General features: G+C 45.7%; 1 protein-coding gene across 1 annotated transcript in view; it reads left to right on the top strand.

Moving 5' to 3' along the window:
• Nucleotides 1-27186, top strand: part of THSD4 (thrombospondin type 1 domain containing 4) — a 147486-nt gene that overhangs the window by 56002 nt on the left and 64298 nt on the right. Inside the window, exon 2 of the mRNA XM_079953290.1 lies at nt 12515-12719. Within this exon, the coding sequence (XP_079809416.1) occupies nt 12515-12719 (205 nt within the window). The remainder of the gene's footprint in view (nt 1-12514; nt 12720-27186) is intronic.

Genomic DNA, 27186 nt, shown 5'->3' with positions numbered 1-27186 from the left:
ATGGGACGGCAAATGGATGGAGAGTGAGGTGAGGGATGACGTGGGACAGCATCGGGACGGAGAGCAGGGTAAGGGGACAGCTTGGGAACAGAAAAGAGAAGGAGAAGAGGACGGAAAGGACAGACAAAATGGAGATCTACAGGGCATGATTCAGCTTCTTTATTGATATTAATAGCGGAAGTGGATGGAAGAGGAACCAAAGAGAGCTGAGTTGGAACTGAACAGGTGAAGACTGAGACTACCGAGAAAAGGGAACAACCACACCGAGAGCCATCTCAGGGAGATAAGCGAAACTGCACACAATTAGATCTTTCTCTGCTACCCGTATTTTTTAAGAACTCTTCTATTATATATTGATAAATCCTTAATGAATTGACTGTGTGTATAGACAAGCAATAATAATTTGTGATAGAGATAACTGTGGGTAATAAATTGTATATAATTGAGGTTTGCAAATCAAAAATTTGGTATAAGGGGTAAAAATTAAAGCAAAGAAATTAGGGAAAAAGTAAAATAAAATAAGAAGAGGATAGAGAATGAATTAGAGAGTTGGGGAAAATAAGAAAAGTATATTAATTGAATTGAGAGAGGAAAGAGGCGGGGCACAATAAAAATTAATATGAAAAATTAAAAAATCAATTACCTGCAGGGAATAACCAATTGAAGTAAAATTTTAGAAAATAGAATAAATGTAAGAGGAAGACATAAAAAGAAGTTATTGGAAAGCTTGAATATACGTGGCACAGATATATAAGGAATCCAAAATGACTACAATTTTTTTTAAAAAAATACAAGCCATGATAGGATTGACGTCTGCCTCTGGAACACAAATTAGAAGACAATCAATAGTAGAGGCAGACCCTAATGCTGACATAAAGGAGCTGATCTTAGGAATGTAAGAGACCTAAGCGATAACATTAAAGCTCTGGACAAAAAACTAGATGAAATGGGGAATACAGTGGTACCTCGGGTTACATACGCTTCAGGTTACACACTCCGCTAACCCAGAAATAGGGCTTCAGGTCAGATTAGAAATCGGGTTCCGGCGGCGCAGCGGCAGCAGGAGGCTCCATTAGCTAAAGTGGTGCTTCAGGTTAAGAACAGTTTCAGGTTAAGAACGGACCTCTAGAACGAATTAAGTTCTTAACCCGAGGTACCACTGTAAAATAGAACAAAACTCGAAACTGATAATAGATCTCTCAGGTCAGATTAAAGACTTGACTGTCAAAAATAAAGAGCTGGATAAGTCAGTGCAGGAGCTTAAAAGTAAAACCTCTAAACAAGAAGAGGTGGTCAAGAAGATCCAAAGTGATCATAAGGATATAAAGAGAAGCCAAGGAAAAGTCAAGGAAGAAATTACAGATCTGGAAAAAATACAGGAAGAAACTTGGGATGCAATTACTACACTGGAAACGCACCAACGAAAGATGACATTGTGTTTTAGGGGCCTAGCAGAACAAAATTAATGGACTATGCTGAACTGGATAAGATGACAGGAAGGATTTGAAACTGGCGGGATCAGAGATTCTCAGAAGACTGGGGTAAATATGTGAACTATTTGAAAAGCAACTGTAATCAACAGATTACGCTAGTAGGACTACAGTAAGTTTTATAAGGAGAAATGTATGAAGCATTGCAAATTAGAGAAAGAATAGTGATATCAGTTATGAGTTAAGGTAATAGTGGAAGTGAGAAATGTATATTTAGTGATTAGATTGGAAAATTTTCAGATGAGATTGATGGAAGTCAAAAAATTGTATAAGATGTTAAAATAAGTTCAATTATTGTTGAAAATGATATGTTGAAAACTAATAAAAATTATATACAAAGGAAAGTTTCTCAAAAACTTTGGAAAGAATGCATGAATTTGATCAGGTATCAGGATTCAAATTAAATAAAAACAAAATGAAGTTGATGGTAAAAAATATGGGTGACCAAGAAAAACTTGAATTCCATCTGGTCTGATGACAATGAAAAAAATTAAATATCTGGGAGTTTGGATAACAAAAAAAAATCAATCTATTCAATGATAGTTATAATAAAATATGGAAAGAAATTAAGAAAGATATGGAAATTTGGAATAGGTTAAATCTGTCCCTATGGGGGAGAATCTCAACTATTAAAATGAATGTGCTGCCCAAAATGTTGTTTCTATTTCAGATGATCCAAATCATAGGGGGATCAGATGTTTCAAGAATTGGCAGAAGGAGTTATCCAAATTTATCTGGCAAGGTGAGAAACCCTGAATTAAATATAAATTACTAACAGATATAAAGGAAAGAGGGGGTTTCGCCTTGCCAGATCTAAAGCTTTATTATGAGGCCTCATGTTTGTGTTGGCTAAATACAGGTATACTGGATATAGAAGGATGGGACAACAGATATGGGTGGCACACATACTTAGGTTATGATAAAGTGAAAGTACACAGGGAGTTTTTAAACCATATAATTCAAAAATCTCTATATACAGTGTGGGATACATATAAAAACTTGTTAGAACCAAATAAACCTTGGTGGCTCTCCCCTATGGAGGCTTTCTCAGTAAAGAATATGGAATAAAATTGGACAATGTACAAAGAAATTCTAAAGGAAGAGCCTAAGCAACTCAAATTTAAAAAATATGAAGAAATTAGACATTATTGTATGGACAGGTTACAATACCACCAATTAAACGATGTGTTTAAAATAGATAAGAAAATCGGATTTGAGAAGGAGATATCAAAACTAGAAAAAGAATTATTACAAAACAAAAAGAAAACATTATCAAAAACATACAGACTCCTGCTGGAGTGGGAGGTAAAGGACGAAGAGATCAAAGACGTGATGATCAAATGGGCAAAAGAATTGGGCACTCTATCCAGATGTAGGATTGGGAAAGATTGTGGCAAAAAGATTTAAAATTTACGGCCTGCTATACAATAAAAGAAAACTTTATGAAAATGCTATATAGGTGGTACATGATCCCCAGCAAATTGGCTAAAATATATAAATCAAAATCACATGTATGCTGGAGGTGTAATCAAGGGGAAGGAACGATGTACCGCATGTGGTGGGGTTGTGATAAAATAAAAAAATTCTGGAACACTGTCTATGACAAATAAAAAAAAAGTTTCGACAAACATTCGAGAAGAAACCTGAAGCCTTTCTTCTTGGCATTATGACGATATACCCAATGACCAAAAAAAAAAAAGTGTTTCTATATGCTACAACTGCAGCAGCAATGTTAATTGCTAGGAATTGGAAGGGGGATAAGACACCAACAAAGGAAGAATGGCGAATCAAATTATGTGAGTATTTGGAATTGGCAAAAATGACAGAGGCAATTAGGAACCAACCAAAACAAAAAATTAAAAAAGAGTAGGAATGTGTAAAAGACTATTTAGGAAAACATTGCTCTCAAATAAAATCCTTGATGTGTTTCGAATAAATTTCGCAAAGTTAAGAACAGATAGATAAGTTATATTATCTGTGATTAGCTGTGATTAGCTGTGGGAGGAGCTTATCAGAGCTTTCAGGGCAGCAGCTGAAGAAGGAGCAAAAAAGGTTTTCTTGTGTGTGTGTTTCTTGTGGCTGATTAGCTGCTCTCCCTGTGCAAAGGTCAGAGGGGGCAGGGTTTCTGTTGAGGCAGGTGATTAGCTGTGGGAGGAGCTTATCAGAGCTTGCAGGGCAGTTTGATCCATCTCTTAGATTTAGGGGAGCTAGTCTCAATCATTTGTTGGGGGAGACCTAGGGTTTTTTTTTGGGGGGGGTTATTTGTCCTGTCTGCACGCTTCTTATGATGGAGGACCGCTGTAGCCACCCCCCAACGACACGTTCTCAAGATGGAGAGTGAGGGAACAGCTGCAGTCGCCTGCGGTTCCTGCACAATGTTTGCCATCTTGCCAAAGGTTGCAGGCAGCTTTACCTGCAGCAATTGCATGCTGATTGCCCTCTTAAAAGACAAAGTCCAGCAACTGGAGGAACGTGTAGCTACGCTCCAAAGAATTAGAGAGCTGGAGCTCTTCTTGGAAGCAACAGAGCACACCGTCTCCACCAAGGAGGAGACAGGGGACTCCCCTGAGAAGGAGGCTAGTTCACCAACACAGGAGCCAGATATATGGAGAAACGTGACTCAAAGAAGTAGGAGGCCCAGGGTTCGCTCTGATTGTTTAGAAATACACAATCGCTTTGAGGTCCTCTCCCCTAGCATGGAAGACGAAGAGCAGACTCCATTTGAGGATCTCTCCCTCATAACAGTCGATCAGGTATATGAAGACGAGCAGCAAAGTCAGTCCTCAGGGAATGTGCAGGCGACCTTGGAACGGACAGCTCACGGAAGAACCCCGACCAAACCTAAGAGGAGGCGTGTAGTGGTGATAGGGGATTCCCTACTGAGGGGAACAGAAGCAGTGATCTGTGGGCCTGACAAGATGTCTCGGGAAGTGTGCTGTCTCCCCGGGGCTAAGATCCAAGATGTAACTGAACGACTGCAAGGAATCATAAAACCCACTGACAAATACCCCTTCCTCTTGGTTCATGTGGGAACCAATGACATTGCAAGCAATAGCCTCCAGAAGATCAAAAGAGACTATGAGGCTCTGGGCAGAAAATTGAAGCAATTAAATGCACAAATTGTCATCTCATCTGTCCTCCCAGTTGAACGACGTAGCCCAGGGAGAGAGAGAAAAATAGTGGAAGTGAACAGCTGGCTTCGCAAATGGTGTAAACAGGAACGGTTTGGATTCTTAGATCACGGACTGCAGTTTCTTGAAGATGGACTTCTGGCAAGCGATGGGCTGCACCTCACAACGGTTGGGAGGAATGTTTTTGCCAAAAATCTCAGAAACCTCATCAGGAGGGCTTTAAACTGACTAATGTGGGGGAGGGAGACAGTGCTCCTGAAGCTAGGAGTCTATCAATTGATGAAGATGATCATCCAAATGTCATAGACCAAATGGAGCAAACAGCACACAGACCTAGTGGTGGGAGGAAAAAATCCTTAAATAAGAGACACGGGGGAATGATTAATGGACTTCAATGTCTGTACACTAATGCGCAAAGCATGGGAAATAAACAAGATGAGCTTGAGCTCTTGGTACATCAAACTAAATATGACGTAATAGGCATCACTGAAACATGGTGGGATAAGTCCAATGACTGGAATGTAATAATGGAGGGATACATTCTATTTCAGAGAAACAGACCAGACAAGAAAGGAGGAGGAGTGGCGTTATATGTCAGGGATGTGTATACCTGTGAAGAGATCCAAGATTTAGAAACTCAAAGCCAAAGTGAGAGCATTTGGGTCAAAATTAAGGGAGAGAAGAATAACAGGGACCTCATTGTGGGAGTTTACTATAGATCCCCAAGCCAAACGGAGGACATAGATGATGCCTTCCTGGAATAGATGGCCAAGCATGCAAAAGGAAGGGAGATAGTAGTAATGGGGGGACTTCAATTACCCGGATATTTGCTGGATGTCAAACTCAGCCAAGAGCATAAGGTCAAACAGATTCCTTACTGGCCTTGCAGACAACTTCGTTGTCCAGAAAGTGGGAGAAGCAACAAGAGGAACAGCCATTTTAGATCTGGTCCTAACCAATGTTGATGACCTGGTTAGTGGGGTAGAAGTGGAAGGATCATTAGGCGCGAGTGATCATGCTCTTCTGAAGTTTACTATACAGCGGAAAGGAGCAGCCAAGCATACTAGGACTCAATTTCTTGACTTTAAGAAAGCTGACTTCATAAAACTTAGGAAAGTGCTGGGTGAGATCCCATGGACAGTAATACTAAAAGGAAAGGGAGTTCATGATGGCTGGGAGTTTGTTAAGAGGGAGATAGTAAAAGCACAACTTCAGGCAATACCAATGAGACGGAAACATGGAAGGTGCCTAAAGAAGCCAGGGTGGCTATCTAAAGAACTTTTAACTGAGTTAAGATTAAAAAAGGATGTGTACAAAAAATGGAAAAGGGGGGAAACCACCAAAGAGGAATTCAAACAAATAGCCAGCACAGAATGAACTCAGGCTTGCTAGAGAGGTTAAAAGCAACAAAAAAGGCTTTTATGGGTATGTTCATAGCAAAAGGAAGAACAAAGAAACAGTGGGGTCACTCAGAGGAGAAGATGGTGAAATGCAAACAGGGGACACAGAAAGGGCTGGACTCCTCAATGCCTTCTTTGCCTCAGTCTTCTCCAATAAAGAAAACAATGCCCGACCTGAAGAATTTGGAGCAAATGATTCAGCAGAGGAAACACAGCCCAGAATAACTAAGGAGATGGTACAAGAATACTTGGCTAGTTTAGATGTATTCAAGTCTCCAGGGCCAGATGAACTGCATCCAAGAGTATTAAAAGAACTGGCAGATGCCCAGCTCCCTTAGTCGTTCCTCATAAGGCATCGTTTCCAGGCCTTTGACCATTTTGGTTGCCCTCCTCTGGACACGTTCCAGTTTGTCAGTGTCCTTCTTGAACTGTGGTGCCCAGAACTGGATACAGTACTCCCGAAACCATTCAAAAACTGCCCAAACCATTCAAAAACCAAGGTGCAGCTTTTGATTGGCTGCAGGAGCTTCCTTCAATTGGAAGCTGCGGAAGCCATGTTGGACGTTCGGCTTCTGAAAAACGTTTGCAGACTGGAACACTTACTTCCACGTTTGTGGCATTTGGGAGCCGATTTGTTCGGGTGCTAAGCCGTTTGAGTACCAAGGTACAAATCAATGGTGCAACTGCACTTGGAATACTGTGCACATTTCTGGTGGCCTCACCTCAAATGGGACAGGAAGGAGCTGGAGCAACTTCTCTACATTAGGGATGTTTTCGTTTAGAGAAGAGGCTCATGGGGGAATCAAATAGACATGTATAAAAATTATGCATGGATTTGAGAAAGGGGATCAAGAAAAGTTTTCTCATAATACTAGAATTTAGAAATATCCAATGAAGCTGAATGTTGGAAGATTCAGGACAGATGAAGTGTTTTTTCATGCAGTTCATAGTTAAACCACGGAACTTGCTCCTGTGGGAGTCAATGAAGGCCACCAAACTGGATGGTTTTAAAAGACGACTGGAAAAATTCATGGAGGATCAGGCTAGTGGCTGCTGACCACAAGGGAATTGATGCTTTTGAATTATGGTGCTGGAGGAGACTCTTGAGAGTCCCATGGACTGCAAGAAGATCAAACATATCCATTCTTCAGGAAATGAGCCCTGAGTGCTCACTGGAAGGACAGATTGTGAAGCTGAGGCTCCAATACTTTGGCCACCTCATGAGAAGAGAAGACTCCCTGGAAAAGACCCTGATGTTGGGAAAGATGGAGGGCACAAGGAGAAGGGGACGACAGAGGACGAGATGGTTGGATGGTGTTCTCGAAGCTACAAACATGAGTCTGACCAAACTGCGGGAGGCAGTGGAAGACAGGAGTGCCTGGCGTGCTCTGGTCCAGGGGGTCACGAAGAGTCGGACATGACTAAACGACTAAACAACAACAACCACAAGGGCTCTGTCCTGCCTTCGGGGCTGGAGGTGGGGGAAGACCTGCTTGTGGGCTTCTCAAGGGGATTGAGCCACCATGAGAGCAGAGAACTAGATAGGCTTTTGGCCTGAACCTGCAGCACTCCTCATATTTTATCATACCATTCCGTAGTAATGGATTGTACCATTTTAGATTGCAAATGGGGAGGTTGTGGGGCTAAGAAAAATATTAAGAAAAAGAAAAACTCTATCCAAACAGAAAAGGCTTACTTAGATATTTTCTCATTGATGTCCCACTCTTTGCCTGAAACTTTTGTACACAGGGAAGCATTGAAAATGACACCCCTCACCCATAGCTCCAACAGGCACCACTTTGAGCTATGCAAGTTGTAGGCCCAACCTGCGAGGGAATGGATGGCATTCAAGATCCCTTGAAATTAATGAGCATGACTAAGTGGGAGCCATTAAGTTCAATAGGTCTACTCTGAGCAAAACTTACTTGAATACCACCCCATGTCTTAGGATGTTATTTGAACCTTTCCCAGCACTCTATGGAAAGTGATGTCCTCCTTATATTGTTTCAGCTTGCATTCTTTACCTCTTCCTGTTGTTTTGTTTTTCTTCTTTCTTCTTCTAATCATCTGGTCACAATTTATCCTGATGAAGGATGGAACAAAACAGGTTGCCAGCATTGCTCCATCTCCCATTAATAACTCACCTTTCCTGTTGAGCTGCAAGACTGAAAATTTTCTCCATCCTTCCTAAACATTCCAAAGCTATGATCACCACTGAGCAGCTGCCTTTAAAACAAACAGAAACTGGGGGGGGGGGGGAATAACCTGCCAGAAAAATTGCTTTTTTCTTCACCCCTAAAATTAGTTTGGCCCAAGACCAGTAATATTAAGTTTTGGACCAATTACTGGTGTCTGGTCCAATATGCCATAACTCATCAGTGTTATAAATATCTGCTTCCTGCTATTGGAAGGGGGAGACTCCTGGTACTCCAACAGAATACAGAAGTTCTCTGTATGCCAAGGTCTGGCAGAGCACGCCTGATTCTCCCCCACCCCCACCCCCAAAATGATAGTTGAATTCAGAAGCTACTGTTAAAGAATATGATGGCAACTCTGGTAAATTATGCTGAGTTAAAATGGGTGAGCAACTCAAGGCTTGGGTCAAATCAGTTTGTAAATTAGTTGAGCCATTTCCTCCAATCATAATTCCATTGGGTTGCATAAAGGGTATATCAAGGTGCTACATCCCTGAAAGCCGGTGAAACACAGTCTCCACTGAAGATCCTTGAAGCAAGAGGGTCCTTAGTATATGTGGGGTTTGCAGCCTTGTTTTGTCCCCATGTTTTGGGGCCCAGGTTGTGGTGGTGGTTGATAAACCACAGATTCTTCTCTTGCATTCAGGGGCACCTTGCCCCAGCAACAGTGGGTGCCCAGGGCATACTGAGGACACATCGTATGGCCATGCCAATGTGATGTGCACATGCTGTGTGCCATGCATGCATGGCCAAATAGAATATCAGGGGTGCCTTTCACTGAAAATGTGTGGGTGCCTGGGACCCCACGGCCTGCATAGACACTGGCTATGCTAGGAAGATGGTGGCCTCTCCTTCCTTGGAGATTTTTAATCAGAGGTTGGATGGCCATCTTTCAGAGATTATTTAGTTGTGATTCCTGCATTGCAGGGGGCTGGGCCCTTGGGGTCCCTTCCAATTCTACAGTTCTGTGATTCTATGATTCCTTTCAGCCCTGAGTCCAAAGATCAATGGGTCACTCCTCAGAATGAGGTATTTTATGTGAGGTAGCTGAGAGAGCATCTAAGAGGTGACATCATAGAAGTTGTTAAAATTATGCATGGCAAGGAGAAAGTAGAGAAAGTTTTTTCTTTCCTGCCCATAACTCTAGAATTCATGGATGTCCAATGAAGCTGAGTGAAATAGATGAAGGTAAAGAAAGGACTGTTTCATGTAGTGCATAGTTAACTATTGTTGTTGTTGTTTAGTCGTGTCCGACTCTTCGTGACCCCATGGACCAGAGCAGAGTTAACTATAGCACTCGATTAAGGCTGCCTTAGATGGCTTTAAAAGAGGGTTGGACAAATTAAAAGAGGAGAAGGCTTTCAGTGGCTACTAGGCAGGGTGTCAAGCAGAGACAACGATGCTTTTAAATACCATTTGCTGGAAACTGCGGGAGGGGAGAGGCCTCTTGTGCTTGAGTGCTGCTTGGGGGTTTCCATCTGACTAGCTGCTGTGAGCACAGGATGCTGGTCTAGATGGGCCATTGGCTTGATCCAGAAGGCTGTTCTTATGTTCTTATTTGGTGTCATTGCAGGTTGCAGCCATGACTAGAAAAGCTCTTTAAACTTAGAGAAAACATTTACCATTACCTGGTTCTTTAATTTCCCCCCATGTTTAAAGAGCACGGTGTAGGCACTTTCCACCAGGCTCAGAGTGCTCCACTTGGAGGAAGGACCCCTTGGCCATTCTGAGAGTGAGGCAGGGAGAGGGATGGTGAACAACAGCAGGGTCTCCCTGTTTGCCTTCATTGAATAGATTTGACTCATAGCACAGTTCGGAGGTAACTATTGGCTAATGACAGAGGTTGTGCTGGGACACACATCACAATGAGGGAAGCCTTCTTGGAAGACTAGGGCAATAATTACACTGAGTTTTCTAAGTCAATGCCAACACCTCACATTGTGCCCAGAATAAGCTACATAAATATCAAGATGCAATAAATTATTATAAGAATATTATTTTTCTCATGCATAAGGTAAAGGTAAAGGTACCCCTGCCTGTACGGGCCAGTCGTGACCGACTCTAGGGTTGTGCGCTCATCTCACTCAAGAGGCCAGGAGCCGGCGCAGTCCGAAGACACTTCCGGGTCACGTGGCCAGCGTGACGAGGCTGCACTGGTGAGCCAGCACCAGCGCCGCACACGGAAACGCCGTTTACCTTCCCGCTATAAAGTGGTCTCTATTTATCTACTTGCACTTAGGGGTGCTTTCGAACTGCTAGGTGGGCAGGAGCTGGGACTGAATGACGGGAGCTCACCCCGCCGCGGGGATTCGAACCGCCGACCTTACGATCAGCAAGTCCTAGGCACTGAGGTTTTACCCACAGCGCCACCCGCGTCCCTTTTCTCATGCATACATAGTTCCTATATTGCCATAGTATTCTCTCTTTCTCCAGCTGTACGTACATTAAAAATATTTAAAGCCAGTTGCTCCAAACAAGAACTCAGCTGTTTCTAAAATGACAAGAGGTTGAAATCTTTCTTGGGGTTTCCTCTTGATCATGTTTTGAGGGAATGTAGGTTTTAGCCAATGCTAGTTCTGCTCAGAGTAAATCCATTGAAATGAATGAATTTAATTCCCAGTGATGTCAGTGTGCCTTCTCTGAATGGGGCTAATATTGGGAACAACCCGCTGTCCTAGTCATTCCCTTAATCCAGTGCAATGAGAATGGAAGGAAAGTGGTTCGGGGGGAGCACCTGCTTTGCATGCAGAAGTTCCCATGTCCAGTCATTGGCATCTCCAGACTGGAGGAGAGCCCTGCCTAAAACCATGGAGAGCACTTCCAGTCAGATAGACCATTGGTGGCAAACATCTTCCCATGCTTCTCTCTAAAGAATTCCCACTCCCTCCACTTTTTGGTTCTTGACTGCAGACAGCTTTGGTCTACCTGCTACACTTTTTTATTTGTCCTGCATTAATTCATAGTCATGTCTGCTGTGATAAGTAATATCTATTGAAAAGTGTTGGTTCCACAAATCAAGGTGGTTGGGCGAACATGGTCTAAACCCATCACAGGTGAAGAAAGCAGATGATTTCCTCATGCCATTTATTGTCCGGACCTGAGAAGCCTCGCTCATGTAGTGCCATTAAAAAGTCCAATTGTATAGCATTCGGTATGCATAGCTGCCTCAACTCATGGTAGCACTATGCTTGCTAGTTGCTGCCCTCTCCCATCTTGATTCTCTTGAAACTAACAAGAGGCCTACACAGCTCAGACTCAGGGGCCACAGACTGGATCTTCTGACCCTCAAGAAACCAACCCATATACTTGCAGCCCTTGTTTTATGTAGCCCCCTCACCTGAAACTGGAGTATCCTCCCATCCCATCAGAGTTCTTTTCTTCCTGTTCATTCCCTCCTTGTGTTTCATTGATTTTAAAAGTGTTTCCTCTTGATTTTAGGTAGTTTCACAACAAACAAAAGAGGAAATGTTTTGAAAAAGTTAAATTTATTTTTCAAAACTTTTTATTTGTAATCATATGGCTTGAGAGAATAAGTCACCCCAGCCTCAAGGCATCTGAAAACAAATTAGTAGACTTTGTGTGTTTGTGTGTGTGTGTGTGTGTGTGTGTGTGTGAGAGAGAGAGAGAGAGAGAGAGAGAGAGAGACTAAAATGGGTTAGTTTCTAATATCTGAATTGGTCTGTTGTACTAAAATCCTCCTCCTCCTCCTTCCTATTTCAGAGTAACCCCATCAAACACAGTGGGGTTTGCTTCCGAGTACATATGTGTAAGATTGGAAATTCTAATTCAGGGTAACTATGTTGAAAACCTGGAGCAAGGTGATCTTCATCCCAGATTAATTAATCCAAAACACTTTTGTCTCTGGCTCCATCCATAATAATCTGGTTCTTCACACCTCCAATGCGTGGCCCTCAACAGATTGCTCTCAAGAGAGTACAGCCCTCCACAGAAAAAAGGATGCCCACCCCCACTCAAACCCATGTGGCCCTTTCGATAAGGAGGCATAAGAAGGGGCATAAGAAGCTGCCTTGTCCTCATCCAGACCCTTGCACTATCTAGCCCTGTGCTGCCTATTCTTGTTCCTCAGGTGTGGTTTTCCTGCTCCAGTTCCACTACCTGCTTTGCATGAGTGGAGATCCTGGAAATTCTGCAAGCCAAGCATGTGTTCTTCCAGTGATCTGTGAGAACTCCCTATTAGTTTTGCTGATTTTTTTTTTTAAACCAAATGCCAAGGCATTTCATAGAAGCTGTTCAGTTATCCTTGTAACTGATCTACACTTTTTGTCTCTTCTTGACAGAGCATTGGCTGTGATGACTATCTGGGCTCAGACAAAGTGGTCGACAAATGTGGGATATGCGGAGGGGACAACACAGCTTGTCAAGTGGTCTCGGGGGTCTTCAAGCACACCCTGACCAACCTTGGCTACCACAAGATAGTAGAAATCCCAGAGGGGGCCACAAAAATCAACATTACAGAAATGTCCAAGAGCAACAATTACTTAGGTAAGTCATGTTTCATTTAAACTAAAAACTTGATGTTAGGAGGTCAGAAGAGGGATAGATTGGGATCGACCAGCCTGGCTTTGTTCCATAGTTTCAAATGCACTCAGTCTTTAAGTCCATTTTCTTTTACACTCAAGTGGTCTATAAATGTTGTGAGATAACTACATACTGACCCATTGCCTACTGATTTAAATTATATACAAAGCCCATTTAAATTGCATACAATTTGTACACACAAATACATGTATCCACATGCGTATATTTTGCATCTTACTTAGTGAAAGTAGGGCTGAAAACAGAAGCCTGGGTTCTCTGTATCCATCTCCTGCAGCCCTGTGTGATGCCCTGGCTTTGATTTTATTTTATCTGCTTTGCATCTGAAATGCAGATGTGGCCTCTCAGGGTCTCTCATCAGCTGGTTGCAACTTGTGAAAACAGGAAAGACATTTGCCTTTATGGTGTATGCAAAGTGTCTGGTAGCGGCTGGGTGGAAGGGCAGTCATGGGAACCTTCCTTCTTGGGTGGGGGAAAGATTGATTTACTGCACCAAGAGGCCTGACAGCCAGACCCTCTGCTTTAAAGTGAACCATGTGTGACAGGTTTTTAAAAGTATCCACCTTGGGGTTGGCACAGGCAAAGCCACAGGGACTCTAGGGACTGGGTGAGGCCTGAGAAACCAGGGGGTGGTTCTATTCCCATACTCGCCAATCGCCCCGATTCCTTTTTAGAGCAGAAATGTTGCAATTTTATGCCAGTGCTCTTTCTGTGAAATGCCGCTGAGTGGTCACATCGGTTTTAATGTTTCTCTCTTTTTAAAGCAGTCTTCCTCCCACCCCTTTCTTTAACTATTTGTTCTCTCTTATATACAGTAGCCTTTTCCCCAATGCACTTGTCTGGAATCCTGAGTTTTCCATTTCCTTCCACTTACTGCTGCCACTATAAGCTCTGCATGAACTTGGTTTTTCTTCAGTTGGTTTTCCATTCTGTCCCCTCAGAGCTAGCAGCCATCTCTTTTCATGCTATGGAAGGGCTCTATCCTCATGGGCCAGCGAGCCTTTATCTATGCCATCACAGCTCCGTCCTCAAACCTTTTAGGCCCAAGTTTCCACCTTTCTGCCAGAATTGAACCTGGTTTCTGATTTCATCATTTTCTTGGGGGTAGCCAATGTGGTGCTCTCCAGATTTTGTTGGACTGTCACTTCCATCATGCCTGTCCATTGGCCATGCTGCTTGGGGCTGATGGGAGTTGTAGTCAAATGACACTTGGAGGATATCATGTGGACTACTCCTGAGTTGTTTGTTTGTTTGTTTATTAGCTGCCTTTTGCCTTAAGATCCCACGGCAGGTTACAATGTTAAAACAGAATATTAAACACATTTTAAAACAATTTGCAATCCTAAAAATAAGGTAGGTCCTAAAAATATACACCTCAAACGTCCAGAGCCACAGTCAAGAGGTATATCTTTAGCATCCTCTGGAAGCTACATAATGAGGGTGTCTGATGCACTTCTGTGGATTGCTGGCTCCCTACACATTTCCCCAAAAGCTTGCTGAAGGAGGAGGAGGAGGAGGAAGCTTATAACTGGGCATTTATGACCTGTTTGGACCAGGCTGATCTTCCTTTCCTGGTGTTCTGGCTTGAATAGAAATTGATGCCTCTTGCTCCTCCAGTGAACAGATGGGACAAAAATGCCCTTTCCCCTTGCATCTGTACCCCTGGTGCTGGCATATGAAGCCCTTCCTATAACTTTGAAGGAAAAGGTCACCAATCCACTTTAAATTAGATAATTGCAATGCTTCAGCAGTCAGCCATTTCTTAGGAAATGCTCAGAGTGCTTATTCCTTTATTGTAAATGGAGCCTTACACTGTCTAGTCAGAAGTAAGTCCCACTGTATTCAATGGAGCTTACTCCTAGGTAACTGGGTCAAGATTGGCCAACCTTACATTGCAATCCTAAGCATTTTTACTCAGAAGTAAGTCCCACTGAATTCAATAGCATTTACTCAACATTTATGTTCCTGATCATTCTCACAGTTTCTCTCCTCCTCCTCCTCCTCCTCCTCCTCCTCCTCCTCCTCCTCCTCCTCCTCCTCCTCTTTTTCCCTGACAGGGACTCAAGGCAGCTTACAGCTAAAATTTTATTCCATTTATCTGTGGAACATGTTGTACACGATCCCTTCACTCACACATTTTTTCTTTACAACAATCCTTTGAGGTACTGTAGGTTTGGCAGAGAGGGTGCCATTGGCTCAAGGTGACCAATGTAGATGTGTATATGGCATCTATGTGTGCAGGAGATAAAACACAGGAGAAGCTTCCTGGTGTAGAAAAGGATATCTCTATTTTCACCTGAGAAATGTTGGAGGGTGTGGGCACCAGGTTTGCCACTGCGTAGACAGGAAGCTGGATGAGACGGGCCTTTGCCTAATCTGGCAGCCAGGGTCTTCTTCCCTTCTTCTTTTAAAAAAGCATTAACTTTTTATTGAATGTTATCATATATCCACAAGTGTATATACAACCCAATTACAAAGGTATTACAAAGGTATAGCCAGTGCTTTTTTTCTGGGGAGACGCGGGGGTACGCATTCCCCTAAACATTTTGTGAATCTAAGTTTGCCCTCATTGAGAGGCACTATTTCAATATGAGTTGGAAAATGAGAGCACGCCTAAACATTTTTTAAAGCACTGGGTATAGCCACAAGTAAACGTGGATCAACAGAAAATAATAATGGGCAGCTCCCAATAGAATATTAAAAACATGATAAAACATCAACCGTTAAAAACTTCCCAAAACAGGGCTGCCTTCAAATGTTTTCTAAAAGTCTGGTAGTTGTTTATTTCCTTGACATCTGACAGGAGGGCGTTCCACAGGGAGGGCGCCACTACCGAGAAGGCTTTCTGCCTGGTTCCCTGTAGCTTCACTTCTCACAGTGAGAAAACTGCCAGAAGGCCCTCGGAGCTGGACCTCACTGTCTGGGCTGAATGATGGGGTGGAGACGCTCTTTGAGGTATACTGGACTGAGGCTATTTAGGGCTTTAAAGGTCAGCACCAACACTTTGAACTGTGCTTGGAAACGTACTGGGAACCAATGTAAATCCTTTAGGACCAGTGTTATATGGTCTCAGCAGCCACTCCCAGTCACTAGCCTAGCTGCCGCATTCTGGGTTAGTTGTAGTTTCTGGGTCACCTTCAGAGGTAGCCCCACGTAGAATGCATTGCAGTAGTCGAAGCGGGAGATAACTAGAGCATGCACCACTCTGGCAAGACAGTCTGCGGGCAGGTAGGGTCTCAGCCAGTGTACCAGATGGAGCTGGTAGACAGCTGCCCTGGACACAGAATTGACCTGTGCCTCCATGGACAGCTGTGAGTCCAAAATTACTCCAAGGCTGTGCACCTGGTCCTTCAGTGGCACAGTTACCCCATTCAGGACCAGGGAGTCCCCCACACCTGCCCAACCCTGTCCCCCAAGAACAGGACTTCTGTCTTGTCAAGATTCAACCTCAATCTGTTAGCCGCCATCCATCCTCCAACCGCCTCCAGTCACTCACACAGGACCTTCACCACCTTCACTGGTTCTGATTTAAAAGAGAGGCAGAGCTGGGTATTATCTGCATACTGATGAACACCCAGCCCAACCCCCCTGATGATCTCTCCCAGCAGCTGCATGTAGATGTTGAAAAGCACGGGGGAGAGGACAGAACCCTGAGGCACCCCACAAGTGAGAGCCCAGGGGTCTGAACACTCATCCCCCCCCCCAATTTCTGGACACGGCCCAGGAGGAAGGAGCGGAACCACTGTATAACAGTGTCCCCAGCTCCCAGCCCCTCTAGACCATGGGTAGACAAACTAAGGCCCGGGGGCCGGATCTGGCCCGATCGCCTTCTAAATCCAGCCCACTGACAGTCCAGGAATCAGCATGTTTTTTACATGAGTAGAATGTGTGCTGTTATTTAAAATGCATCTCTGGGTTATTTGTGGGGCATAGGAATTCGTTCATTACTTTTTTTCAAAATATAGCCTGAGGGATAGTGGACCGCCCCCCTGCTGAAAAAGTTTGCTGACCCATGCTCTAGATCAGTGTTTCCCAACCTTGGGCCTCCAGATGTTTTTGGCCTACAACTCCCATCATCCCTAGCTAGCAAGACCAGTGGTCAGGGATGATGGGAATTGTAGTTCAAAAACAGCTGGAGGCCCAAGGTTGGGAAACACTGCTCTAGACGGTCCAGGAGGATGTTATGGTTGATGGTATCAAAGGCTGCTGAGAGATCCAGCAGAACTAGGAAACAGCTTTCACCCTTGTCCCTAGCCTGCCTGAGATCATTGACCAGTGTGACCAAGGCAGTTTCAGTCCCATGATGATCTCGATTGGAAGGGATCCAAATGGTCCGCATCCTCCAGACCTGGACTTGTTCAACAATCACCCACTCAATCACCTTGCCCAAGAATGGAAGATTTGAGACTGGGTGATAGTTGGCCATATTGGCTGGGTCCAAAGATGTTTTTTTAATGACTGCCTCTTTCAGTGGGCCTGGGAAGGCTCCCTCACAGAGGGAAGCATTCACCACCCCACAGTCCATCGCTCAGACCTTCCCTGCTCGCTTTTATGAGCCAGGATGGGGGAGGATCAAGGAGACAGGTGGTTGGTTTCACTCATCCAAGCAGCCTGTTCACATCCTCAGAGGTAACAGATTGGAATTGATCCCACGCAACTCGTCTAGACAGAACTCTAGCACTCTCCTGCCCTGGCCCTGTGCCAGGGTGGAGTCTACCTCTTTCTGAATCTGAGTGACTTTATCTGCAAAAAATTTTGCAAAATCATTGCAGGAGATCTTGGAGTCCTTACCAGGCCCCGATGGTGAAGGTGGTTCCATTAAATTGCAAACCACCTGAAAGAGTCTTCTGTTGCTGTTTTCTGCAGATGCAATAGAGGTGGTGAAGAAGGTCCTCTTTGCCATCGCTATCAACACTTGGTAGTCTTGATGTTGAGTTCTAACCTGTGTCCAGTGCGATTCAGAATGAGTTTTCCACCACCAGCACTCTAGCTGTCTCAGTGATTGTTTCATTGCCCTCAGCCCTGGAAAAAACTGCGGGGCTGTCTGGGCTCCATGTAATTGGAGAGGGCACTTTGGAGCCAGACAGTAGATAGCCCTGCATTCCAGCAGACCACCAGGGAATCAGCTGAAAGGCCATCAACATAGGATAAAGCATCCCCTACCACACTCTGGAAAGCATTTGGATCCATTAAGTGGTGGGGGTGGACCATCCGAATCGGTCCCACCTCCCTGCAGAGGGGAAGGGTCACAGAGAAGTCCAGTTGCAACAGGAAGTGATCCAACCATGACACTTATTTTGTTTCACTTTTACTTCGTGTCAGATCACCCACATTCGTAGAGGTGAACACCAGGTCTAAGGCATGTCTGTGGCTATGAGTTGGGCCAAACTTATTCAGGGACAGCCCCATGGAGGCCATGCTTTCCATGAAGTCCTGAGCGGCCCCTTGTAAGGTTGTGTCAGCATGGATGTTAAAATCCCCTAGGACAACCAAACTAGGTGTTTCCAGGAGAATATCTGCCACGACCTGAAGCAGCTCGGGCAGGGAATCCATGGGTTCAGCAGGGAGGTCGGTACACCCAAAGAAATCCCGTACTGCCCCTATTGCCCAACTTCCAGAACATGCACTCAGAAAACTGGGTCACCAGGGGGCGCATTGGAAGATGGCCGACAATAACATCTCTCCGACCCACACGAGGTAATCAAGAGGCTGTTATGGGAGTATGCAGCCTCCCTTGCCCCCCCAAGGGATTGGGGGGACTGCCTTGCCTGCTGTGCACCCCCAAATTCGAAAGAATGGGGTGAGGGCACTAGGCACGAAGCCCTCGGGTGGGTCTGGCTCTCCCAGATGCTGTCTCTGATCGCGCACTGGTTGCATCAGCTCAAAATATATAATTGGAAACAGAAGCAAATGCACATACTTCAAGTGAAGATTGGGAGTAAAGACTGCTGCTTAATGGGATCTCTGTGAGTGGAGCGACGGGCTGGACAATAAATCAAGTGAAGACTCATCATTAAAAGATTGGTATGTCGGAGCGAAACAGGGGGGGGGAAGGAAAAACTTTTCTTTTTTTGTCTTATGTGAGTACCCAATAATCCTCCCTCCCAGAGAGAAAGAATCGTTGCAAATTACTAATCACAAGCAGGAGATTAAGAACTGTGTGGAAATAAGGACTGGTGGGAACATCTGATGGAAAGAAAGCTTTGTGACGCAGTTTCAAATGGAGATTTGTTAAGACAGGCCTGCTTAACAAGGAAGGAAGGAAGGAAGGAAGGAAGGAAGGAAGGAAGGAATCCTGCTCACAGGAGGATGAGGGGGAGGAGGACCATGGTCATCGGAATGTGAATGTATGGTTATCGGAATGTGGATTTGACCTGGCAGGGCCCCCTGAGATACAGTTTCGCAGGCCTGTGAAAATCAACGGACAGACTGTGGGAATGTTCTTTGTGGAGGTATGGAAATGGTGTCTGTCCTTTATGTGATATGGCTCTTGGAGAGTGTAAAATCCACACAGGATATGTTTGTTTTCAACCCGCTTGTGAAGATTATCAGAGATCACAAAGAAAGGAATATATAATAACAAGAAGAAGATGAGGAAAATAACAAAGAGACTATCTGGACAGAACTGGACAGAACTGTGTAATTAAAGCAGCAACAAGAGTGATGTTTGGATCCCTTTCGGAGCTCGAAGTATGGGTATCCCCAATAAAATTTTAAAAATCTGGCTGTATAATTTGGAACTAATGTGGTTTGGAATTAATGTGATTTGATTGGTCTTTTAATAAAAATTATTTGAAAAAAAGGGGCTTCCGGGTTGGTGCCTTCGGTAATGGCGGAATTCCTCTGATCGGGAAGAATTTGCATCGTGGAAATCTGGGTCTGGCCGCCACGGCGAAGGCGGAGACCCATTAAAAATCACAGGCGGGTGAAGCCTGTGAACGTGGGATTCGGCGGGCACCTTTTGCGCCTCCCCTACTCACAGGGAAACCCGGTTTCGGGGATCCGGAGCGACGTGGGGTGAGCGGCGCGGTACTTCGAATCAATTGCTTTTTCCACGGAGCGAAGCAGCATAGCTGTTGCCGGAGAGCACTGACTTTTTCCTGTGGACAATTTGATCTTAAAGCAACTACCCGTGAGTAGAGTGAAGAATTGGATTTTTAAACATCTTAATTTGGCACCGAAACGGGGAGGTTCAAAACAGGAAGTCCGCCTTCCCCTTTTGTAAATAGACTGAAGCAAAGAGGCTGCAAGCTAAATTCTTGGAAAGCCTACTGTAAAGGACTAAATTTCCATCAGCAAAAAATATTAACCCCCCCTTGGAAGCGGGAGAAGGGGGGAAGTTTTGGATTGTATATGCCTGCAGGAGAGAGTGAAGGAAGTTAAAATACCACCGCTCCGAACCTGGAAATGGGCTGCTAGTAAGACTGACGTGCTTTGGATTGTTCATTGACTGTGAATAGAACGTTCGCTGACAGCTAGCTAAATAAGAGAGATACATTGTTTCAATTGTCTCCATCTGACCTTAAAAAGGAGTAAAAGTAACTGAAAACTGAAACTAACTTTATTGTTTGAACTGAGTTTTAAAAGGGGACATTACGGATTAATACAAACAGCAACTGTTTCCCCCTAGAGGAAGCTTTTGAAACTGTTACAAGAGCTGGATTAGGGGAATTTCCAGCTGCAAGATAAAAACTGTGGGACTGTGGGACTGACCTTGAACTGGATAAGATATAAGGATTTGTTAGAAAATAAAACCCCAAGATGGTTGTCACCAATGGAAGCGAAGGCACAGAAAAAACTCAATATGGAGGCGAAATGGCCGAAATATTGGGAAATTTTGGAACAAGATGGAGACAGAATAAAACTGCAGAGTTTTGAAAAATTGAAAAACAGAGTGCGAGATTGGCTCCATTATTACCAAATAATGGAGGCATACAACTTGGACAAAAAAGTTGGTTTCCAGGTGGAAAAATCAAAATTGGAAACAGAATTGTTAGATCCCAAAATTAAGAATTTGTCAAGAATGTATAACTTGTGTTGAAATGGAACACTCAGGATGAAACGGTGAAATCTGCTATGATTAAATGGGCACAAGATGTTGGACACAACATTATGATGGCTGACTGTTGAAATTTGCAGAGTCCCGAGCACAGCGGAAGGATGAGCAGTACGTGCCACATACTTTACTTTCCTTTACTTTATTTACACTTCAATGCTAAGAGCTTACAATCAAGCATCTTGCCTCTGCGTGAGCAGAGAGACATCCTCTCTCCTCTGAAGCACGGAGAGAACACTGTGTGAACAGTGAAAAACAGGAAACCAGTGTACATCACATCCAGTCTCCTTTCCCGTGAGAAACTCCAACAGCAATTGACTGTGGAATGTAAACACCTGTCTCGTGACAAGCACTTTCGCTGCACAGTGAAGGAAGCAGAAACCAACATCCTCCCCCTTTCTGTGAACATCACTGGGCAGCGTGTTCGTACAATATCAGTACAAACCCAACTTCTGCACATAGGTACAGTGTTGATCCCTTGATACAATCTTGGACAATACATCAGCAGGAATTTCATTACCTGGCATATAGGACACCGTTACGAGTCCCTTCTGAATACGTTCCCTAGCATGTTGCACCTTCAATTGCAAGTGCTTCGTGCTTTGCTTACAACCTTCAGAATTCAGCAAAGCCAAACATGCTTTGTTGTCCTGGTAAACCTGGATTGGACATTTGACAGGAATTTTCATGTCTTTGCACAATTGTAACAACCATTCACAATCTTTAAGTGAATAAGACAGTACATTCAGTTCAGCTTCACAAGTACTTAAGCTAACTGTTGTTTGCTTATTTACGGCATGTAATGCCCTAAGAAAAAATTTAATGAAAATGATTTACAGGTGGTACATGACACCAGTCAAGCTTGCAAAAATTTATAATTTACCTGACAATAAATGTTGGAAATGTAATGAGACTGAAGGTACATTCTTTCACCTTTGGTGGACATGCCCAAGGATTAAGACATTCTGGGAGATGATTTATAATGAAATGAAAAAGGTATTTAAATATACCTTCCTGAAGAAACCAGAGGCCTTTCTCCTGGGCATGATCGGCCAATTGGTGCCAAAGAAGGACAGAACTTTCTTTATGTATGCAACAACAGCAGCAAGAATACTCATCACGAAGTATTGGAAGACACAAGATTTACCCACCCGGGAAGAATGGCAGATGAAGTTGATGGACTATATGGAACTGGCGGAAATGACTGGCAGAATCCGAGATCAGGGAGAAGAGTCGGTGGAAGAAGACTGGAAAAAATGTAAAGATTATTTACAGAAATACTGTAAAATTAATGAATGTTAGAAAAATGTTGGAATGAAGTTATATGGCTTTAGCAGAAATGTTACAAGGAATTAAGTACAAATAGATTATTAATGTATTAAAGGGAAAAAATAAGGTTAGAATATATTAAGATAAATTACAGGACAGAAAACAGAGGAAGATGGAAAGGAATTGCTGAAACAGTTAATTAAATTGGAATACAAAAAGGGAGGTGTGAGGAGGTTCTTGAAACAAGTGAATGAAAGACAAGATACTGAAATTATTGGATGTGTTTTAAATTGTGTTTGTTTTGTTTTGTTAATTTAATATTTTAGTGTTAGTGTTATGTAGTGTTTTTGTATTGTATCACATTGTTTTGTTTAATTCTTTTTCTTTCTTTTGTAGTCTTTAAAATGTTAATAAATATTATTTTTTTAAAAAAAATATTTGAAAAAAGAAAACGAAAACTGGGTGTTCCCAATAGGATGCCTGGTGAAAGCTAATGACTTCCTAAAAATCACTGCACCCTCTCCCCACCTATATGACCTGGGTTGCTGTGCGTAAGAGAAAATATCTGCTTCATCCAGCCAAGTCTCTGTTACATATGCCAGGTTAAGTCCTCCATCCACGATCAAGTGGCATGCATTGCACAGCAGTACCTTAAGGTCATGTGGGTCAAACAACAGGGAAAATAATAAATCAATACATCATCATTGCAATACACTCTAGTATATAAAAGAGTGAAAAACATTTCAGTAAGTTATCAGAGAGTATCTGTCAGAGCTGCCTCCAGGTCCCAGCTCACAGAGGACCAACGCTAGGCTGTAGTTATGTACAAAAGTCTTTATTGAGGTTTAGTTTCCATTTTAAAGCCGCAGCGTGCAGCTCTACGTCTCGACCTTAGACCGGCGAAGTCCCGTCTGAGTCTCCTCCCCTTCCACACCAGTTTAAGACTCTCGCCTTGCTCCACCTCTTCCTAAGTTCCTTTCTCCTCTGGGCCCTCCTGCCCGCTAGGGTTTCATCCTTCCTGGACTCCTCTGACGCTGACCCTGACGATTCTTGCCCCTCCTTCCGGCGGGCTTTAGGACCTGGTTCCCTATCCGGGCTACCTTCTGTGCCACTCGCCTGTACCTTTGAACTTGGCGCGCGCGCCCAGCCTGCAACTTTCCTCTTGACCGTTAACTCGCTCTCCGATGGAGGCGTGGTCAACCCTGACTCATCTTCTCTCGCTGGTGGTGCATATGTGGGCTCTGACACCTGGGACTCCTCCCCCCCACTACGCTCTGGTGGGGAAGCTGGTCCTGATTTCCAACTGCTGCTCTGGGAGTCCCCGCTGGCCCCTTGCTTCTGGGGTGTCCCCCTTGGGTCGCCCCTTGCCCTGCCCATCGGCGCCCCCTTCTGTGAATCTTCCGATTCGCTGGAGAGGCTCATGGAATCTATCGGGCTGCTGTCATATTCTCCTACGCTGCCCTCGGATTGCTCCCCCTCGCTCTCCATCTCCTCTCCTCCCTGCGCTCCCGCTGAGTCCCTGACATCCATCCCCCCCTCAAAGCCCCCCCTTCCCCCCTCCCCCTCTTCTGGCGTGGGTTCCGGGTGCTCCAATGCTGTGGGGGTGCATGCCGGATACAGTTCTTCCCCCCTGGCATGCTGCCAGTCCGTGACGGGTACATCGACGTCGCTCTCCTCCGCTTCCATCTCGTTGCCGGTGTGCTCGAACCCAGGGTCCTCCCCCAACCCGTCCATGCCCCCTTGTTCCCCCATTTCCTCTGGGGAGTCTGCGTGCCAGGGCCCTCTGAGCAGTCTCCTGCGCCACTCCTCCTCGGGTTGAGTGTCCCACCAATAAGAGCGTTCTGCACCCAAGTCTGAGACCGACCCCTCCGGCGAGGTAGTCTCTGGAACCGTCTCCTCAGCCGAGGAGAACCCCTGAAACGTACTGGCTGAGAGTGTGGGGGTGAAAAGATATTCGTCAAAATAATCCTCCGGCATGGGCCTGTGTGGGAAGAGTGCGTGGAACTCGTCTTTGAGGTAGTGCTCCTCCACCGCATAGTACGGCACCCAGCTGTTGGTGCTGGCCGGGGCACCTTCCCTTGCGATGAGATATTCGACTCCCTCTTCCCCCCATCTCGAGTCCAAAATCTCCTTCACCTCGTTGAGTGGCCCCGCCCTCGGCGACCCCCCTGTCATGGGTGCGTCTCTAAGCGGACTGGGAGCTGTCCCTGGCTCCTGAAACCTGTGAGGTGCCTTGTAGGGCGTGAGCACCGATCTATGAAAGACCGGGTGCATTCTGGAACCCTCCGGTAGTGTCAAACGGAAGGCCACTGGGTTGATCTGTGCCTCGACTAGGTAAGGGCCTAGCTGCTTGTGTCCTAGCTTCTTCTTAGCTAAGGATCTGGCCGGCACTGCCTGGGCCGCTAACCAGACCCAGTCCCCTACCCGTATGTCCTCCCCCACTCTTCTGTGTTTGTCTGCTTGTATCTTGTATACGTGTTTTGCTAGGTCTAACTGCCTACGGAGCTGTTCATGGACCTCCTGTAACTCCTCTGCCAATGCCTCTGCTCCCTGCGGCTCCCCCTCCCCCTCTTTCTCTAAGCCCGGGAAGGTCCTGGGATGTCGCCCGTTGTTGGCGAAAAACGGTGTCACCCCCGTGGACACGTGTTGTGTGTTGTTGTAGGTAAACTCGGCCAGGGGCAGGTAGTCCACCCAGGTCGAGGGCTGCTGGTTGGCGTAGCATCTCAGGTACTGCTGCATGATGGCGTTGACCCTCTCCGCTTGTCCGTTGGTCTGCGGGTGTCTTGCCGACGCTAGGTTGACCTTGACGTTCAGGATTCCCATCAGCTTCTGCCAGAAACTCGAGATGAACTGGCGCCCCCGGTCGGACAGGATAGACCGTGGCAGGCCGTGCACCTTGAACACGTGGTCTATGAACAGCTTGGCTGTCTGTTCCGCTGTGGCCACCTTCGCGCAAGGAATGAAGTGCGCCATCTTGGTGAACATGTCGACTACCACGAGTACTGCTGTTTTGCCCCTCGAGCTGGGCAGGTCAGTGACAAAGTCCAAGGCCACCCTCTCCCACGGTTCGGACGGGGTCTGTAGCGGTTCTAACAGTCCCGCCGGCGGTCTGTGTACTGGCTTGGCCCTTTGGCATGTGTCGCACCTCGTGACGTAATCCGCGACTTCTCCCCGCATCTTGGGCCACCAAAAGTCTCTGGCTACTAATTCCACCGTCTTGTCCTTGCCGAAATGTCCGGCGCTGGGTGCGCCGTGTAGCTGTTGCAGTACTGTCGCGCGGAGTTCATCTCCCGGCACGTAGATGGCTCCCTTGCGGAGGAGCAGTCCGTCGCGTATCTGGAACTCGTCGTCCTTCGCCGTGCCGCTGCGCACCTCCTCCATCTTGGATCGTGCGAAGGAATCTGTTCGCAGCTCGCGCCGTATTGCTTCCAGGTCTACGGTGGCTGAAGCGCATGCCCACGCCTTGGGTGCGAAAATGTGTTTGGCCGCTACCGGTGCTGCTTCCTCCAGATACTGCGGCTTCCTGGATAGCGCATCAGCCATGATGTTGTTGTCTCCGGGGATATATTCTATCCTGAAGTCGAAATCCGCAAAGAACTCCGCCCAGCGGATGTGTCTCTGGTTCAGGAACCGCGCCGTGCGCCAGTACTCCAGGTTCTTATGGTCCGTGCGAACTTGCACCGTGTGTTTGGCTCCGATGAGGAAGTGCCGCCACGCCTTGAAGGCTGCATGAATGGCCAGCAACTCTCTGTCCCAGATGGTGTAGTTCTGCTCCGACTTGCTGAGTTTCCTGGAGTAGAAAGCACACGGCCTCCAATCCCCTTGCGGGTCTTGCTGCAACAGGACTGCCCCCACGGCTCTGTCGGAGGCATCCGTCTCCACCCTCATGGGTCTGCTGGGGTTCACATGCAGCAGTTGTTCCTCGGAAGCGAAAAGACGCTTGAGTTTCTGAAAAGACAGCTCCGCCTGCTCCGTCCAGATGAACTTCTTCTTCTTGGAGCTGAGGGTGTCCGTGATGGCCGCCGTCTGCATAGCGAAACCCTTGATGAACTTGCGATAAAAGTTAGCAAAGCCGACAAACCTCTGGACCTCCTTCCGATTGCGCGGGCTCTTCCAGTCCAGTACTGATCGTACCTTGGCGCTGTCCATGGCGATTCCCTTGTCGGACAGCTTGTAGCCCAGGAAATCCACCTCCGTCATGTCGAACTGGCATTTCTCCAGTTTGGCGTAAAGCCTGTGCTCCCGTAGTCTTTGCAGGACTTCCTTGACATCTCTCTCGTGAGCCTCCTGCGATTCCGAGAATATCAGAATGTCGTCCAGGAAGCAGACGCACTTCTTGTAGAGGAGCCCCGCTAACACGTGATGCATGAAGGCTTGGAAGCAGTGGGAGCCATTTTGTAAACCGAAGGGCATAACCCTATACTCATAGGTGCCCAAGGGCGTGAACATGGCCGTCTTCCACTCGTCACCCTCCCACATGCGTATAAGATTGTACGCCCCTCGTAGATCCAACTTGGTGAAGATGCGTCCCTTCCTCACCGTCGCGAGCAAGTCGTCGATCTTGGGCATCGGGAAAGCCGTGGGCTTGGTTTTCGAGTTTAAGATTCTGAAATCAACTACTAGCCTCTTTTGGGGCGTGTCTTTTTTCTTCACAAAGAACACAGGACTGCCCCCCACTGCTTTGGATTCTCGGATGAATCCCCGCTTCAAATTGTGATCTATGAACTCCCTGAGCTCTTGCAGTTCGTCTTCAGACATGGAGTACAGTTTTCCGGTCAGCAGCGTTGCCCCCGGCAGGAGGTCAATCTTGCAGTCGTAGGGTCTGTGGGGAGGCAGCTTGTCCGCTTCCTTCTCGCAGAAGACCTCCAAAAACGCCTTGTACTTGTCGGGTACCGCTTGCAGCATGCCCAGTTGTAGCTGTGGGTCATCCTCTTGCCCCTCGTCCTCCTGGTTAGTCATGATGCAATGTTCTGCGCAGTAGGAGGAGCAGAAGGTCAATTTACGCTGGTACCATGCCAATGCCGGGCTGTGCCTGTCCAACCAGCTCATGCCCAACACTATGGGCGTGTCTGACAGTTGGGTGACATT

Source organism: Podarcis cretensis, assembly GCF_951804945.1.
Source record: "Podarcis cretensis genome assembly, chromosome: 14".
Lineage (NCBI taxonomy): Eukaryota > Metazoa > Chordata > Lepidosauria > Squamata > Lacertidae > Podarcis > Podarcis cretensis.
This window is presented reverse-complemented; position numbering and strand designations above follow the sequence as displayed.